The sequence below is a fragment of the Muntiacus reevesi genome, chromosome 13 (genome assembly GCF_963930625.1).
Source record: "Muntiacus reevesi chromosome 13, mMunRee1.1, whole genome shotgun sequence".
In the NCBI taxonomy this organism is placed as follows: domain Eukaryota; kingdom Metazoa; phylum Chordata; class Mammalia; order Artiodactyla; family Cervidae; genus Muntiacus; species Muntiacus reevesi.
The window spans coordinates 24,944,742-24,963,916 of record NC_089261.1 but is presented as its reverse complement, the minus strand read 5'-3'; the positions used below and the strand labels follow the sequence as shown (position 1 = coordinate 24,963,916).

Below are 19,175 nucleotides of genomic sequence, written 5' to 3'. Positions count from 1 at the left end.
GTGGTCACTTGTTATGCAGCTTCCCTTGTGGTTCAGCTGGTAAAGAATCCACCTCCAATGCCGAAGACCTGAGTTCGATCCCTGGGTTGTGAAGATCCCCTGGAGAAGGGGAAGGCTACACACTCCACTATTCTGGCCTGGAGAATCCGGACACAACTGAGCGACTTCCACTCATAGGAAAGTAATATAAAAACATATCAGCAATACTTAGAACCCACTTCTATAGTATCCTGTGAATAACTCCAAAATATTACAGAGTATGTATGCACTGTAATTCATTTAATCAATGCCTTCTGGAGTGGACATCAGCATTTTAGGAATCAGCGAACTAAAATGGACTGGAATGGGTGACTTTAACTCAGATGATCATTATATCTACTATTGTAGGCAAGAATTCCTTAGAAGAAATGGAGTAGCCATCATAATCAACAAGAGTCCGAAATGCAGTACTTGGAGACAATCTTAAAAACTACAGAATGATCTGTTTGTTTCCAAGGCAAACCATTCAGTATCACAGTAATCCAAGTCTATGCCCCGACCAGTAATGCTGAAGAAGCTGAAGTTGAACAGTTCTATGAAGATCTACAAGACCTTCTAGAACTAACACCGTCCCCCCCCCCCAAAAAAAAAATGTCCTTTTCATTATAGGGGACTGGAATGCAAAATTCGGAAGTCAAGAAATACCTGGAGTAACAGGCAAATTGAGCCTTACAGTACAGAACAAAGCAGGTCAAAGGCTAACAGAGTTTTGCCAAGAGAACTCACTGGTCATAGCAAACACCCTCTTCCAACAACACAAGAGAAGACTCTACACATGGACATCACCAGATGATCAATACCCAAATCAGACTGATCATATTCTTTGCAGCCAAAGATGGAGATGCTCTATACAGTCAGCAAAAACTGGGAGCTGACTGTGACTCAGACCATGAACTCCTTATTGCCAAATTCAGACTTAAACTGAAGAAAGTAGGGAAAACCCCAAGACCATTCAGGAATGACCTAAAGCAAATCCCTTACAATTATACAGTGGAAGTGACAAATAGATTCAAGGGATTAGATCTGATAGACAGAGTGCCTGAAGAACTATGGATGGAGTTTCTTGACACTGAACAGGAGGCAGGGATCAAGACAATCCCCAAGGAACAGAAATGCAAAAAGGCCAGATGGCTGTCTGAGGAGGACTTACAAATAATTGTGAAAAGAAAAGAAGCCAAAGGCAAAGGAAAAAAAGAAAGACATACCCATTTGATTGCAGAGTTCCAAAGAATAGTAAGGAGAGATAAGAAAGCCTTCCTCAGCGGTCAATGCAAAGAAATAGAGGAAAACAACAGAATGGGAAACTACAGATCTCTTCAAGAAAATTAGATACCAAGGGAACATTTCATGCAAAGATGGGCTCAATAAAGGACAGAAGTGGTATGAACCTAACAGAAGCAGAAGATATTAAGAAGAGGTGGCAAGAATACACAGAAGAACTATACAAAAAAGATCTTCATGACTCAGATAACCACGATGGTGTGATCACTCATCTAGAGTCACACATCCTGGAATGCAAAGTCAAGTGAGCCTTAGGGAGCATCACTATGAACAAAGCTAGTGGAGGTGATGGAAGTCCAGTTGAGCTATTTGAAATTCTAAAAGATGATGCTGTGAAAGTGCTGCACTCAATATGCCAGCAAACTTGGAAAACTCAGCAGTGGCCACAGGACTGGTAAAGGTCAGTTTTCATTCCAGTCCCAAAGAAAGGCAATGCCAAAAAAATGCTCAACTACTGAACAGTTGCACTCATCTCACACGCTAGTAAAGTGATGCTCAAAATTCTCCAAGCCAGGCTTCAACACTTTGTGAACCAAGAACTTCCAGATGTTCAAGCTGAATTTAGAAAAGGCAGACGAACCAGAGATCAAATTGCCAACATCCGTTGGATCATCGAAAAAGTGAGAGAATTCCAGAAAAACGTCTGCTTCTGCTTTATTGACTATGCCAAAGCCTTTGACTATGTGGATCACATTAAGCTGTGGAAAATTCTTCAAGAGATGGGAATACCAGACCACCTGACCTGCCTCCTGAGAAATCTGTGTGCAGGTCAAGAAGCAACAGTTAGAACTGGACATAGAATGACAGACTGGTTCCAAATCAAGACAGAAGTACATCAACGCTGTATATTTTCACCCTGCTTATTTAACTTATATTCAGAGTACATCATGAGAAACATTGGGCTGGATGAAGCACAAGCTGGAATCAAGATTGCTGGGAGAAATATCAATAACCTCAGATATGCAGATGACACCACCCTTATGGCAGAAAGTGAAGAAGAACTAAAGAGCCTCTTGATGAAAGGGAAAGAGGAGAGTGAAAAAGTTGGCTTAAAGCTCAACATTCAGAAAACTAAGATCATGGCGTCTGGTCCCATCACTTCATGGCAAATATATGGGGAAACAATGGAAACAGTGAGAGAGTTTATCTTGGAGGCTCCAAATTCACTGCAGATGGTGACTGCAGCCATTAAACTAAAAGATGCTTGCTCCTTGGAAGAAAAGCTATGGGCAACCTAGACAGCATATTAAAAAGCAGAGACATTATTTTGCCAACAAAGGCCCATCTAGTCAAAGCTTTGGTTTTCCAGTAGTCATATATGGATGTGAAAGTTGGACTATAAAGAAAGCTGAGCACCGAAGAATTGATGTTTTTGAACTGTGGTGTTGGAGAAGACTCTTGAGAGTCCCTTGGACTGCAAGGAAATCAACCAGTCCATCCTAAAGGCAATCAGTCCTGAGTATTCATTGGAAGGACTGATGCTGAAGCTGAAACTGCAGTACTTTGGCCACCTGATGGAAAGAGCTGACTCATTTGAAAAGACCCTGATGCTGGGAAAGATTGAAGGCAGGAGGAAAAGGGGACAACAGAGGATGAGATGGTTGGATCACATCAGTGACTTGATAGAGACATGAGTTTGAGTAAACTCCAGGAGTTGGTGATGGACAGGGAAGACTTATGTGCTGCAGTCCATGTAGTCGCAAAGAGTTGGAAGGAACTGAGCAACTGAACTGAACTGAAGTGAACTGATTGTAAATCTTTGCTGTTTCTAATCTTTTTGTTATTTTAGGCAACATTGCGATGAGCATTTTATAGCTAAGTCTCTGCCACATTCTTATGTTCCTAGAAATGTAATTGCACATTCCAAGTGTAGGCGAATGTGATTTTGATACAAATGACTAATTGTCCTCCAGAAAAGTTACACAATTTGACTTTATATTGGTCAATTACAAGCACACTCATCTCCCCAAACTTTGGTAATACTGGGTATTTTTCAGTTTGAGTGATGAAATGTTCTCTTTTTGCATTTTTAAGTATTGGTGAAATGTGATTTTTTTTTTTTTCTTCCATGAAGGGCACTTGCATTTTTGCTTTTCTGTGTATGTACTGCTTGTATTAACTGGGACTTTTTCAACTGCAAATAAAGAAAGTCACACTTGCTTAATCAAAATGAGAATTTATGGACTCAAAATTGAAATGTCCAGGGTGGGGGGGACCTACTTTAAGTCAGGGTCAGAACTAGGTAAGACCTAGAAAATTCCACATTGAAACAAGGGCTTTCTCTCTTCATTTCAGCCTTCTTCTTGGTTGCTTCATCCTTAGGTTTCATAAGATGGTCCCCAGCAACTCCAAGCTTATATCCTTACAATTCCAAATCCAGGAGAAAGAGGAATGTTTCGTCCTGGTTACTCCAAACTAAGCCTTGGGGTTAGCTCTGATTAAACTAACTTGGGTCACATGTCTACCTTTGAACCAATCACTGTAGAGCAATAGATGAACTACTGTTGATTGGATGGGCATAGGTCACACGACCACTTCTGATCACTCTCAGCCAGTCCTACTGGAACCACAGGGAGCATGAATGACCCTAGAAAATCCAGGGGCTGTTGCCAGAGAAGGACCAGAGACTGGTGAAGCCCAAAAGACAGCTCTCTTCAATAATGCCTGGACATTCACTTTGCCAGTTTTATTTATTGGATGCTTATTCAATACATTTCATAGGATCCCAAAGAACTGTATAATAGGACAATAACTTGATCATATGTATTTCAATTTTTTTTTCAGTTCGTTTGCTGTCAACTGCAATTTTCTTTTCTACAAGTATGTTTTAAATCTTTATGGAGTCAAATCAATTAACTTTTCCTTTATGGTTTTAGCATTAGGCTTAGAAAAGCTTTCCCCACCCTCTGATTTTATATTTGCCCATATTTTCTCTTAACGCTTTTATCTTTTCAATTTGTCCATGATACTATTTTGTCTATCTGGAATTTATGTCAGTACAGTATGTGAAGCCTATTTCCCACACATGTTTAGTCTCTGCCAACAAAATTTACTGAATAATCTATTATTTTCCCAATGGATTGGAAATGCCTTTAATTTTCACATGCTGAGTTACTTTATGTATTAATATGTGCTTCAATTTTTGTCCTTTGGATTCATCTCCATTGATCTTTCCTGTAAGGCCTAATTTAAAAAATAAATACACTTATAACTAGCAGTTATTTTACAACTACAACATAAATTAAGATATTTATAAGGAACTTTTTAAAGTGGGAGTGCAAAGAGAATGGTTAAGCATGGTCCACATCTGTTATGTGTTCACATCTGTTGCCTCTTCAAATAGGAGGAAAGAGAAGTTCATTTTCTTTCACTTACTCTCTCACTCCCTCTTCTACCTCCCCGTTTCTATTGGTGAATGTCTGGTTTTTGCAGATGTCCCACAGGTTTTTAAAAGCCAGGAGGGAAAGAACCCAAGAAGCAGAGGTTGCTACTCCAAAGGTCCAACATAGTGAGTGTTTCAAAAAAGTCAAATCAAAACCCATCTTCCTGGTCACACACTCTCACATCCTCTGTAAAAATAAAATACAGGTCATTCTGAGAGCTGAATTAATTCCCACTGAGACAGGTTAGGGTAGCTTTGGTTTGGGCTTCAGAAAATAAGACTTGATTCCATTCTGTTGTTTGACTCTGTTTTCAGTCCTGTTTTCTGCTTCTACCTAGACTATCTACAGCCAGATAGAACTGTTGCAATAGTGATTCCCTGTAATAAAGAGAACTTCTGACAGCTCTCCGTGGAGTGTTGGAAGACCGATGACATGACCTGTGAGTCTAATAAAGCTAATGATGCACAAAAGATGAACTGGGCCTGAGTTCCTCTGTAGGGAACTGGGAAACCAGAAAAGCAGAAGGATCGGCTGACGCTGAGCCACCGTGACATGCAGGCAAGGTGCTCGGCAATCTGTTGAACAAATGAGTGATGTATGGATGTGCAGAAAGTCCATGATGACTGTTTGTAAACCAGCACTTTGAGGAAGCTGAAACTGAGTAAGTACATGCCACTGTATGGTTGCAAGGGGTGAGCCACATAGATGTGAAACGAGAAGCAGAAACGTCATGAAAAAGAGTCAGAAAGATTGGGCAGCCCCTGAAATGGCCTCAGCCTCGGGTGGTTTCTAAACACCTCCCTTCCGAGAGCATCTTCTCTGAGCTCTGCACTGAGCAAGGCACAGGGGGCAGGGTGGTGGTGGAGAAGGAAGGGCCCTGTGTTTTGAGCAAACGGGGCATTTCCAAAGTCAATTTATACCACAAGCATCCTTGCAGTAATATCCTCTTTCCCAGAGGGCCCTGGAGGGGGAGAAGCTGCCCAAAGACCTTAATAATAAGATGATGTCAACTACCCCTGGACACCTGCTGCATGAGTTTGGTCCTTTACATATTTATTTGTTTTAGGTGCAGGGGAGAGACTTATGCAATTACTTTCAGGAAGAGGGCATGGATCATAAATGTACCCAACAAAGAGGTGAGAGTCAATGTATATCAACCCTTTAGCTATACAGTCATTGTGGGCTTAGTATGCAGTCTGCAAAGTCACAGATTACAAGGACCAGGCGGAAAACTCTAACAGCAAATTGGACCATGTGTTGGGGGGAAGGAGTAGGAAATCATGCTGCTTTCCCTTATTCTATTTTTTATTTTCCCATTTTAAAAATTATTATTATTATTACTTTCATTGGAGCACAATTGCTTGCAATGTTGTATTAGTTTCTGCTTTACACCAGCGTGAATCTCTTTATTTATTTGGCTGCACTGGGTCTTCGTTGCAGTGTGGAGGATCTTTAGTTGTGGCTTGCAGACTCTTAGTTGCAGGATGTGGGGGTCTACTTCCCTGAGCAGGGATAGAACCCAGGCACCCTGGATTGGGAGCATAGAGTCTTAGCCACTAAATCACCAGGGAAATCCTAGTTTTCCCATGTTCTGATCGAATCACAACAGGTGGTTTTGGGTCATACTAACATAAAGTCCAGCACAGTGGCTTAAACAATGTCAGATTTACTATCTTTTGTTTCTTCTGTTATGTGACGTCTCCCTGATTCATCACTGTGCCATCCACAAAGCTGGCTTCATCCTACACTGATTTGTCATATGATTGTGAAACAGCCGTCCCGGGCAACTAGTCTATGGGCATTCTCATTCACGCCCTGAAAGAGTGTATTTCTCTTGCAGTCATTGAGTAAGAGGTCTTTCCTTTAGCCTGACTGGGCCCATCTATGTCACTTGTCTTCTCCTGGGCCCTGGTGGAAATTCACATCCTAAATGGCTACAGTCTGGGTTTCTGAAAGCAGTGAAGAAGCATCAGAAGGACTTCCCTGGTGGACCAGTGGGTAAGATGCTGCGTTCCTAACGCAGGGAGCATTGGTTCAATCCCTGGTCAGGGAACTAAGATCCCACATGCCACACAGTGAAAACAAAAAAATAAGGAATAAAAAATAAAAACTAAATTTAAAAAGGAAGAAGCATCAGAGATGTAGCACTGGTATGAACTTGTCAGATCCAGAAACAAAGATGAAGTTAGCTTCTCCTGAACTACACCGGGTAGTTGGAGGAGAGCAGGGTGGGGTCAGGATTGTTTGGAGGAGAAAGAGGGTGTGGACATTGGTAACATGTAACCAACCACGCCTGCTGCACATTCCTATGGAGCAGTAGAACTTCCTGTAGCTGTGCTGTGCACAAGGGCAGCCATCCACCACCTGGGGCCCCTGCGCATCTGAAAAGTGCATGGTGTGACTGAGAAACAGAATTTTTCATTTTGTTCAATTTGAACTAATTTCAGTTGGACAGCGGTCAGTGTAGATATGGGGAATAATTTCTCTACTGTGAAAAAAATAAAGACAACGGAGAGTTGGGATGACACGTGTGAGCTAGACTGTGTGTGCTCCATCTAAAGGTTGGATGGTTACCTGGAGTCGCAGATGGTGGCCATGGGAGAATGCAGGCGTGTTTTCATTTTTGCATCCTGCCTAACAAACCTCCGCAGAACTTAGTGGTTTAAAGTAACAGCTATTTAGGGACTTCCCTGGTGGTCCAGACTTCCCTCATAGCTCACTTGGTAAAGAATCCACCTTCAATGCAGGAAACCTTGGTTTGATTCCTGGATAGAGAAGATCCTCGGGAGAAGGGCTAGCTACCCATTGCAGCTAGGGCTAGCTACCCAATATTCTTGGGCTTCCCTTGTGGCTCAGGTGGTAAAGAATCCGCCTGCAATGTGGGAGACCTGGGTTTGATCCCTGGGTTGGGCAGATCCCCTAGAGAGGGGAAAGGCTACCCACTCCAATATTCTGGGCTGGAGAATTCCGTGGACTGTATAGAGTTGGACACTACTGAGTGACTTTCACTTTCACTTTCTGGTGGTCCAGTGGTTAAGACTTCCATGTTGGGGACTGCTGGTTCAATCCCTGGCGGGGGAACTAAGATCTCCCAAGCCACACAGACAAAAAGATTAAAAAAATAAATAATAACAACTATTCAATCTGTTGATGATTCCGTGATCTGGCTGGAGGTTCAGCGGGGCAGTTTTTCCTGTTGCTCTTGCTGGCGGTTACTTATGTGTCTTCTTTCAGCAGGAAGGCCTGCTGGAAGGCTGGGGTGCTAGGACTCCTTCTCCATGGAGTTGCAGAAACTTTCCCAACACATGGTCTCTCCAGCAAGATAGCTTGGTCCAGGACTCCCAAAGGCACAAAAGTGGAAGCTGCCAGAACTTCTCAAGGTTTACCCTGAGACCTAGCTCAGGGACTCTTCTACCACAGTTCCTTCACCAAGGGCAGGTCACAGACAGCCCTCTGGCACTGTGGCCTGCAAAGAATATGTAAAGACACAAATACCAGCATCGTAGTTCAAGTAGGGGGTTGAGGGAGTGATCACTAGTGTCACAGGCAGCCACAAGTCCCAATGTTGCCGGGGCTTCCGCCTGTTTTTTCAAGAGCAGCAGGGCATCTAACTTTACATGTGAAACCTCCCAGTGTTTAGCTGTTGGCTCACTTTTTGGGGCAATGGCTGACTGTACTGAAATGCAATTCACATACCATCCGGTTCATTCATTTAACATGTACAATTCAGTGGTTTTTAGTATATTCACAGAGTTGTGCAACTATCACCATGATTTCAGAACATTTCGCTACTACAAAACGAAATGCACAGGCTTTAGCAGTCACTCCTCAGTCTTTCCATCCCCCCAGCACCTGGGTATCACACACTAGCTTAAGTTCTGTCCCTATAGACTTGTCTATTTTGGACATTTCACAGAAACTGAATCTTGCATTATGTGGTTTTGACTCACTTCTTTTAAATACCACAATCAAAGGAAAACATTTCTGCCAGCTGAATATATTTTGCAGTCTCTGGGTACAGCGATTGAGGTGCACAGCAGACCTCCCAAGGACCAGGTACAAGGGCTCACCAGTCCTGGGTGCACCTCTTGAGTTCTGTAACTGCCTCCTCTCCCCTCCCCTCCAACCCCACTGCCCCCCTTTTTGCCTGGCTTTATCCTTCCTAAAGGAGACAATCTAACTGGGTTAGTTTGCTGTCATTCAAAATGGCACATCTGTTTTGGGCAGAGCTTCAAAACTAAGTCACCATGTGATTCCACTTGAAGAGATTTATTTTCATTCCATGTTTAATGCTAATATTATTCTGTGCTTTGTCTGAGTGTATCATGCTGTCAGCCTTTAAAAAAGAGACTCAATAGTTCTTGACTTATCTACCAGCTGGAGTGTGGAAGAAGCACTGGACTAGGAATTAGTTTTGGAGACTTTTACTCAAGTCTAAATTCTAACCCCTACTAAATGTATGATTCGGGATAGGAATCTTGAGAGGGTTGCTTTTTCCACTAGCAAAATTTGGATATTAATATATGCTGCAGAACATCACAAGAGTCTCAAAAAAAAAAATAGGTGAACATAGCAAGTTCTTCCAATACCACTTACAATTCAACAAATAATCATTCATTTATTCATTTAATTCCACACATATCTATCACTGGCAGGTCCTAGATTCTAGGAATATAGTAGCAGAGAAAACAAAATCTCAGCACTCTGAGCTTTAAGGACAGCTACTAAACATCTTCACAAAACAAATAAGCATAAATTATAAAGGGTGGTGTGTAAGAAAGTTGTATCCTGTGTTCTAATGATATATAAAGGGGGGAATCTGTTCAAATCTGGGAAGATCAGGAAAGGGACATTGGAGCTGACAGCTTAAAATGATTAGCACTAATGGATTTGATGGGTAAAGTTCTATGTTGGCATTCAGTTATTTCTCATTAAATATTTACTAAATATTTATCTACTGCCCGCTGTGTGTCAGCACCTTGCTCTGCTACAGTCAAGATGTCAGACATTTTGAAAAATAAAAAAGTTAATACATGCTGCTTCAAGCCTTTTAGGAAGGCCTAGTTACCCAGATGACCTACCAGCAAGACCACAACTTAGGTAATTGCTCCATCCTAGCTGGAGTTAAGGATGGAGGAAGAAGAGGATGTGGTTTTGCTCGAACTGAATCATTATAGCCCTGTTTCCTGGTTTCTGAAGCATGCTGAGGACTGTTTCTGCAGGACACTCTCCAGTTCCACCACTGGTGCAGTGTCCCACGTGGTGTCCGTGGCACTGAGACAGTGTCTGGCATAGGTGCCCAGCGGTGGGGTGGGGAGGATGGGGGCGAAGATGAAGCACGGTGAAGAAAAAGACGCACAAGAACTCTGCCGCCATAGAGTTCATACTTGTGGGGACCACGTACAAGCGGGGGCCAAAGGAATAAGCATAAAAACGCGGCGGATAGTATGTGGAAACTAAAACAGGGTAATGGGATGGGCGTGGAATCCATTTTAGATGGGTTGGTCAAGAAATGTTTACAAGGAGTCACCACTCTAGTTGAGGGCTGAAGGAAAACAGGATGCTAGCCATGTGACAAGGAAATCGGCTCTGAGCTTTTTCTCAGGCGGTGACTCTCAGTTGCTCTCAGGGATCATTTGGGAACATCTGGAGACAGCTTTGATTGTCACAAGTGGGGAACAGAGTGGAAAGGGCATTTATCGGAGACTAGAGGCCAGGACGGAGAAGGCAATGGCAACCCACTCCAGTACTCTTGCCTGGAAAATCCCAGGGACGGAGGAGCCTGGTAGGCTGCAGTCCATAGGGTCGTGAAGAGTCGGACACGACTGAGCGACTTCACTTTCACTTTTCACTTTCATGCATTGGAGAAGGAAATTGCAACCCACTCCAGTGTTCTTGCCTGGAGAATCCCAGGGACGGGGGAGCCTGGTGGGCTGCCGTCTATGGGGTCGCATACAGAGTCGGACACGACTGAAGCGACTTAGCAGCAGCAGAGGCCAGGGATGGCATTACTCATCCTACAACGCACAGGACAAACCGCCAAAGGAACTACCTGCTCCCAGAGTCAACAGAGCAGAGACGAGAAACATTCCAGGGCCAGGAAGCCGGGCGCGGGTGCAGGGGCCAGCCTGAGTACACTAGCCTAGAGGGCAAGGAAAGGCTGAGGTCACTGCAAGAAATCTGGGAACCTCTGATTTTTACTTTTAAAACCCTCTCTATATATTCACGCCCCCGCCCTCCCGCACTCCGCACTGCAGCTGGCGGAAGCCGGGCCACCTCCCGGGCAGACTTCCTGGGCGCGACCGGAAGTCCAGGCGGCCTTCGCGGCGGGCTCGCCCTATGGGGACGCTCGTGGGGCGGGCCGAAGAGGCTGGCGGGGCAAGTCTCGCGAGAAGGGCGACGGCGACGGTGGCGGCAGAGCCGGCAGAGCCGGGCATAACCCGGCAGAGCGGCCCGGCGGGCGGTGCGCGAGTGGGCGCATGGAGGGCGCGGGCGACGAGCGGGCGCCGCTGCTGGGCGCGCGGCGGACGGCGTTCGAGGGCCGGCGCGCGGCGTGCGCGGCCGTGCTGCTGACGGAGCTGCTGGAGCGCGCCGCCTTCTACGGCATCACGGCCAACCTGGTGCTGTTCCTCAACGGCACGGCGTTCGACTGGGAGGGCGCGGAGGCCAGCCAGGCGCTGCTGCTCTTCATGGGCCTCACCTATTTGGTGTCGCCGTTCGGGGGCTGGCTCGCCGATGCGCGGCTCGGCCGGGCGCGCGCCATCCTGCTCAGCCTGGCGCTCTACCTGCTCGGCATGCTGGCCTTCCCGCTGCTGGCCGCGCCCGCCACACGCTCGGCGCTCTGCGGGGCCCCAGGCCCTACGAACGTCCGCAATTGCTCGGCGCCGCCGTGTACCGACGCACCCGCTCGTTACTGCGCGCCCGCAGTGCTGTCCGCCCTCGCGCTGGTGGGCCTGGGCGTGGGCGCGGTCAAGGCCAACATCACGCCCTTTGGCGCAGACCAGGTGAGGGGTCCGCAGGTGGGAGGCTAGGGGGCGGGATTGGCCACGGACCCGGTAACCCAGGTTACCAGCCGGGCTGTCTGCGGCGGGTGCTGGCGAGCGGAGCTGCAAACTCGGGGGACCTCCTTCCAACAGAGGGGCCTTTGGAGTTGAGACGTGCGGGAGGGGACAGAGGCGTTTCTGTACTGGGCATCCGCAAGTGCAAAGGCCCTGGGGCCAGAGGAGAGGGCTGCTCCGGTTGTCATAGCAGTAGCTGTCGTGTTGCAGCACGGAACACATCAGTACACGTATTGTGTACGACACCTACAACACGTACACGTATTGTGCGTCTTAAACTTACAGAAGGTTGTCGACAGGTATGTCTCAAACAGAAAAGAAATGGGAACAGAGATGGCAGGTCGGGGCTTCGTGATGTGACGCTTTGTAAAGAGTTTGAGGTCTGTTTTGAATACAGTAGGAAGCCTTTTATAGGGTTTGAGCCTAGGGTAATGTGATCTGATTTACGTTTCAAAAATAACCAGTCTCTGTAGGGCAGGGGCCTGGCAGCTGTGGCCTGCCAGCCGAATCTGGTCTACTTCCTGTTTTTGGAGAGCCCGCAACTTAAGAATAAGAATGATTCTTAAGTGGTTCCCCCCCCCCCTTTGAAAAAAAGAAAGTTCGTGTGTGTGTCAAATGAAACTGACAGGAAACTCAAATTTTAGCCTCCATAAATAAAGTTTTATTGGACCACAGACCTGCACCTACCTGGTCACCTATCAGCTATGCTGGGGACTGCTTTCACAATAGGATAGCAGAATCAAGTAGTTGTGACAGACTGAATGTTACTTACAATGTAAGCTGCCCCTCACAGAAAAAGTTTGCAGTCTGGTATAGAGCCTCAGTTGTATGGAAAGTGCGGACAGCAGGCAGATCAGGTAGGAGTCTGTTGCACTGGCCAGGTGAGAAATTAGAGATTTGCACTAGGACGGGGGCAATGGACAAGAAATGAAGTGGTGGATTTAGGACATTACGGAGGCGGTGGTTGTTGGTTAGTGGCTAAGTTGTATGTGACTTTTTCGCGACCCCCCTCCTCCCCCACCTTCTGCCCGGGGCTGTAGCCTGCCTGACTTCCTCTGTCCATGGGATTCTCCAGGCAAGGATACTGGGGTGGATAGCCATTCCCTTCTCCAGGAAATCTTCCTGACCCAGGATTCAAACCCAGGTCTCCTGCATTGCATGCAGAGAGGGCGCCAGAATTGCCGGCTGATTTTATGCAACAGAGAAGACTACTCCTAGGTTTATGGGCCAAGTAGCCATGTGATTGCCAGCATTTACAGAGGGCCTACTGTGCATCAGGCCCTGTTCTGAGTACTTCGCCAGTTCATAGGACGCCTCTGCTGTTACTGTGCTCATTTTGCAGATGAAGAAATGAACACTCAGGAGGTTAAATCATTTGCCCAAAGTTACAGAGCTAGTACGTGACCGAGCCAGGATGCAACAACTTGCATCCTTTGAATCTGAACATTAGTCACACCTGTGAAAGGCTGTTATGGTAAGGCGAGTCCTTCTCACGATGCTGGAGATAATAGTTGCCTAATGTCTTGCATTCTTAATCTCCTTCCTCTGCAGCATGGAATGTGCTTTACATACCTGAACTCATTTGAATCTCTTATGAATCCTAGACCTATTTTTAAAATGAGGAAATGGAGGTGCAAAAAGATGCATTTCTTTTGTTTTGTAGGTAGTGAGTGGTCATACCATGGTTTAGGTGCAGGTTTGATTTCTTAATGTATACTTTAGCTTAGATGGGCATTCTGTGATGGATCTGCCAGCTTCCAAGGCCCAAGACTGGAAGTTCTTCATCTTGTGTTTCTGGTTTTTTGAAAATTTATTTATTTAGTATTTTTTTGGCTATGTTGGGTCTTCATTGCTGCTCTCATGCTTTCTCTAGTTGCAGGAATTGGGGGCTATACTCTTCGTTGTCCACAGGCTTCTCCTTGCGGTGGCGTCTCTTATCACGGAGCAGACGCTCTAGGATGCGCTGGTAGTTGTGGTGCTCAGGCTTCCGTAGTTGCATTAGCAGGCAGATTGATAACCACTGGACCACCAGGGAAGTCGCTCTATCTCTAAAGACCAGGCCATAGGACTCCAGTGCGTGTGCTGAGTGTGTAGGTTATGCCCCACTGTACTGAGTGCTCTTCCTACACTGTCTTATATAAAACCCCGCAACAATTTCTATCCCATAATGATCCCTGTTTTACAATAAACAGCGGCTTAGCAGGTTTGACCAGCCCTGATCCCCTGCAAGTGAGTGGGGGAGCTGGGTTTGAACCCAGAAAGTCTGACTTAGAAATGACTGCTCTACAGTAGATAATAGACAAGTGACCAATACTCCTTAGAAGAATGAGTGGTCCCATAGAAGTACTGTAGAAGGCATGACAGAATTTGGGCTCTTTTGATATGTAGATGTGAACATTAAAAAGAAATGTTCTGTTCTGCAAGAGAATTGACCCAGTCTCTTCTAACACGACACTGTCATGGAGGACAGATTCAGGGGTGTCAAAGATTTGACCACCACACACAGCATGTGCTTTGTGATTGTAACCCGCCTTTTTTAAAAGTCATTTATCAGGATGACTGGGATAACTTGATCACAGACCACATAGTAGATAAAGCTGCATTGATGTTAATTTTCTTAGATGATGGTTTGTGGTCTTGTAGAACAGCCTTATTTTTCGGAGAGTTACGATGAAACCTTTGGGGTGAAATACGATGCTGCCACTTAATAGTTCAGCCAAAAGAGTATTTTGTATATGTACAGAAAGAGAACTAAGGATGTAGATGAAAGCTATAGGTGTGTATGGTTTACTGTTCTTCGAACTTTTCTGTATGTTTAAAAATTTTTTTAAAGTTAAGAAGAATCTGCCTGCCAAGCAGGAGACCCAGGTTTGAACCCTGGGTTGGAAAGATTCCCTGGAGGAGGAAACAGCACCCCACTCCAGCATTGTTTCTGGGAAATCCCGTGGACAGAGGAACCTGGCGGGCTATGGTCCACGGATTCGCAAGGGTCAGGTACACCTTAGCAGCTAAACAGCAGCAGCAGCAAGGAGACGGCCCTCAGCTGATGGATGGACACATGCGGACTAGGCTTCAAGAAGAGTTGAAGTGCTTGCTTCATTGTGGATGAACCTTGAAACCATCATTCCTTTGAAAGATGCAAGGCACCCAACACCACATGTCATAGGATTCCATTTGTATGAAATGTCCAGAATAGACAGAGCAATAAAGACTTAAGAGATGAGTGGTTACCGGGGAGTCAGGAAATGGGGGAGGGGAAGCCACTGTGAACAGAATCAGGTTTCTTGCTGGTGTGATGAGAAGGTAGAATTGGAAAGCAGTGGTGTGGTGGTTAGACATCTGTGAAGACCGAAAAACACTGAGTGGTACATTTCAAAAGGGTGAATTTATAGTGTGAGAATTGTATCTCAGTGGAAACGAAAATGTTCGTACCCTTCAGCTGGAGTGCTTGCTCTGTGCCAGGTGCTGGCTGGTCTTTGGAGGGGTTTTCAGAAGTCTCGCCTCCCTCCCCCGATGGTGCAGGGAGGTATGGCCAGGAGCCTGCCCTCTAGGCATGAGGCCTGTGATCTGTTCTTCAGGAGGAGCTAGTTTGACATCTCCTGGCCTTCTGAGTTTGAGGAAATCTATTTGTATTTTTAAGGATTATTTTTTTAAATCTTGGCCATGCCCTGCAGCTTGCTGGATCTCAGTTGTCTTACCAGAGATTGAACCCGGGCCACTGCACACTGCTGAATCCTCACCACTAGACCCCCAGGGAGCTCCCAGGAACTTTTTTGTTTAATTGAAATATGATTGATTTACAATGTTGTGTTTCAGGTATATAGCAAAGTGATTTGGTTATACATTTATACATACCCTTTTTCCGTTTCTTTTCCACTAGTCTATTACAAGGTATCGAATGTAGTTCCCTGTGCTATACAGTGGGACCTTGTTTATCTGTCTTATGTGTAGTAGTGTGTATCTGTTAATCCCAAGTCCCTAATTTATGTCACCCCCAACTTTTCCCTGTGGTAGCTATAAGATTGTTTTCTATATGTCGGTGAGTCTGTTTCTGTTTTATAAATAAATTGATTTATCCGAATATAAGTGATATCACATAGTATTTGTCTTTCTCTGCCTGACTGACTTCACTTAGTGTGATAATCTCCAGGTCTGTCCATGTAGCTGCACAAGGCATGATTTCATTCTTTTCTGTGGCTGAGTGGTACACAGAAGGTACCTTTTAGGCTTCTCTGTCACTCACGCCTTTGTGACACAGGGCTTCTTCGAAACAGTCTGAGGGAGAGATGAGTGGGGTCAGGCTGTGCAGCTCTGAGGAGGAGGCCTTGGCTGGCTTTGGAAAGAAGACTTACACCACAGAGTCCAAGGGCAATGCTGATGTGGATTGTCAGCCCCACCTTTCCCCCAGTATTTAACCTTTCTCAGAGGTCACAATCATTCTTAATGGATGGATCCTGTATTTGAAATAGCAGACTGAAAGACCTTATTTTACAATGAGAGCAAAGATACATTTCACCTAGACGAAAGAAAAAGTTGCCCTTGCGTGTGTTTAAAGGAATTTTTCCAAATCAGCCTACTGTTTGTCTCACTGCACAGGATCCTGTTCTTCTAGCTGCTCTTTGAGTTGCAGCCATGGTGTCTTTTGACTAGTCACATGATGGTCTTGTTTGCCCTTGATCTGGTCGGGCGGGAGGCGAGGGTACAGATGGTGATGTAATGTGACCGACGTGAAGGGAGGGTGTCAGTCCAGAGCATGGAAGCATGTGATCTGCGGTTTACAAGGGCAGCTTCCCATTTGTTCCAGAAAATTACTGGTATGTGGTTATTTAAAGTAATTTGGGTGCATTACGCTTGGAAGTTCAAATAAGTTGATTGCCAAGTTCACCAGGATGTGTGCAGCACCTCTATAGATGGTGGGAAGGGCCCTGGTATATTTCAGTAAATACATAAGTTTCTGTCTGTGTTAATTTTCGATATTCTGTTTACTGGCCCTCTTCCCTGTTAAGTTTGTCCCCCACCCTAATTACTTGTTTTCTTTAGTTACATTTTCTCTGTAGCCACTGGCCTGCTTAGAATTTTTCCTTCCCTCTGGTTTGTTCCAGGAGATAACGAATATTTGAGTCCATTTTAGTGACATTTGAATGGATTATGGGGACCTCCGTGGTACTCCAGTGGTTAGGACTCGCCCCTACTGCAGGGACATGGGTTCAGGCCCTGGTCGGGGAACTAAGATTCCACAAGTTACACGGGACAGCCTAAACAAACAAACAAACACATTGTGTCCTCAGGGGGAGCTGTCCTTCTCAGAAACACAAGACGTCCTCCATATTAGTCTTGCCATCATTTGTTCTTGGATCTCTGTTCATTTCTGACGTGGAAGGGAGTCAAGTTTAAGCTCATCCTGACCATGTGAGGTTTAAAACTCAGATTTTCAGTTTTAGACAGTGATTACCAGATAATTAATGCTTATTACTTGTTACCGTGTTGTTGCCATTTAGTCATTAAGTTGTCCGACTCTCTTGCGACCCCATAGCATGTTTAATCGGGAGAAGGTGATGGCAGCCCCTCCAGTGTTCTTGCCTGGAAAATCCCATGGACAGAGGAGCCTGGTGGGCTGCCATCTATGGGGTCGCACAGAGTCGGACACAACTGAAGCAACTTAACAGCATATTTAATCATTTTGGATTAAAATTTTTTGGAGGAGCACATGATTCTGATTTTGTATTTACACCTGTACTTTGATCTTAAGAAATAGAAGTTAAAACGTCATATCACATAATATGGCTGCAGAAAGATGGTTTTTGCGCATCATAACTGGTTGTTTAGGCCCCCAGTGAGAACCTCCTTTGTTAGAAGAGAGTACTCTGTGGATCAGAATTCAGATCTGTTACTGGACCAGAAATTGTCCAACCTTTTCATGACCTGTAATGTAAGGGCAAGACAACAGAGGTTCCCGAGACAGCACGACCTGGCAGTTTCTGTACACAATCCAGCATCAGCCTTTAAACCAGGAGGTTTGTTTAAACATTTTATGAGATGGAATTGGCTAGAAATGACTGGCTCAAGCACATTCTTGGGGTGTCACGTAGATGTGAAAAGCCATCTTCAGGGAGGGACGTTCCGGGGCGCCCATGCCCACACAGATTGTCTTGTCCGTACCAGGACAGGCCCCCACTGGGTAGGCCTTGAGGAAAGTGCTTGTGTGACCTGGTTCTTCTGTGGGTCTGCGTTCAGGAAGTCGGTGGTCTTTGAACCTTTCAGGAATCCTGTCCTTATCAGAACTTCTCTTGATTCCCCGAGAGGCTTCCTGGTCTGGAAACAGCACGTAGTTTTAGTTGCACTCTCTAATTTTCCCCTGGTTCCAGATGTATCAAGGCTTGGAGCTATGTGGCTTTGAGTAGAAGTCCTCTGGAAAGTTGTTTAAAATGCAGACTTCTGGGTCGCAACCCCAGAGATGATGAGTGGCTGGTCCTGGATAATAATAGGTCCTGTGAATCTGTATTTTTAAGAAGCATTCCGGGCGTTCCCAAAGCACGTGGTCCATGGGGAGCTACTTTGAGAAATGCTCTAGGATTTCTTGGATTTAAGTATATTTAAGAAATCAGTATGTATGGATGTGAGAGTTGGACTGTGAGGAAAACTGAGTGCTGAAAAATTGATGCTTTTGAACTATGGTGTTGGAGAAGACTCTTTGAGAGTCCCTTGGACTGCAAGGAGATCCAATCATTCCATCCTAAAGGAGATCAGTCCTGGGTGTTCATTGGAAGGACTGATGCTGAAGCTGAAACTCCAATACTTTGGCCACCTCATGTGAAGAGTTGACTCATTGGAAAAGACCCTGATGCTGGGAGGGATTGGGGGCGGGAGGAGAAGGGGATGACAGAGGATGAGATGGCTGGATGGCATCACTGACTCAATGGGCTTGAGTTTGAGTAAACTCCGGGAGTTGGTAATGGACAGGGAGGCCTGGCGTGCTGCGATTCATGGGGTCACAAAGAGTAGGACACGACTGAGTGACTGAATTGAACTGAAGAAATCTTTAGTAATTGGAAGTGTAAAACACATTTTTTGTCAAGGGACCCTTGAGCTTATCGGTAAACACCATTTGACTGTGCTGCTGTTTTTCCCCCCTTTTTTTTTGGCCATGGCGTGTGGGATCTTAGTTCCTCAAAGAGGAATTGAACCTGGGCCCCAGAAGTGAAAGCACCAGGTCCTAACCGCTGGTCTACCAGGGAATTCCCATGTGCTGCATTTCTTAAAGATTATGATGACAACAATAATTGATAGAAAGTTGTATCAATTTATCATACTATATATATAAAGTGGATTTCCCATTTAACGCTAATGGTAAAGAACCTTCTGCCAGTGTAGGAGATGCAAGAGACCTGGGTTCGATCCCTGGGTTGGGAAGATC

At 45.4% G+C, this 19,175-nt stretch overlaps 1 protein-coding gene across 1 annotated transcript in view; it reads left to right on the top strand.

Annotated features, from left to right (window-relative positions):
- The first annotated feature begins 11,091 nt into the window (after positions 1-11,091).
- The window catches only part of SLC15A4 (solute carrier family 15 member 4), a 28,895-nt gene continuing 20,811 nt past the window's right edge, over positions 11,092-19,175 (top strand). The window contains exon 1 of the mRNA XM_065904012.1: positions 11,092-11,707. Within this exon, the coding sequence (XP_065760084.1) occupies positions 11,183-11,707 (525 nt within the window). The 5' untranslated portion in view covers positions 11,092-11,182. The remainder of the gene's footprint in view (positions 11,708-19,175) is intronic.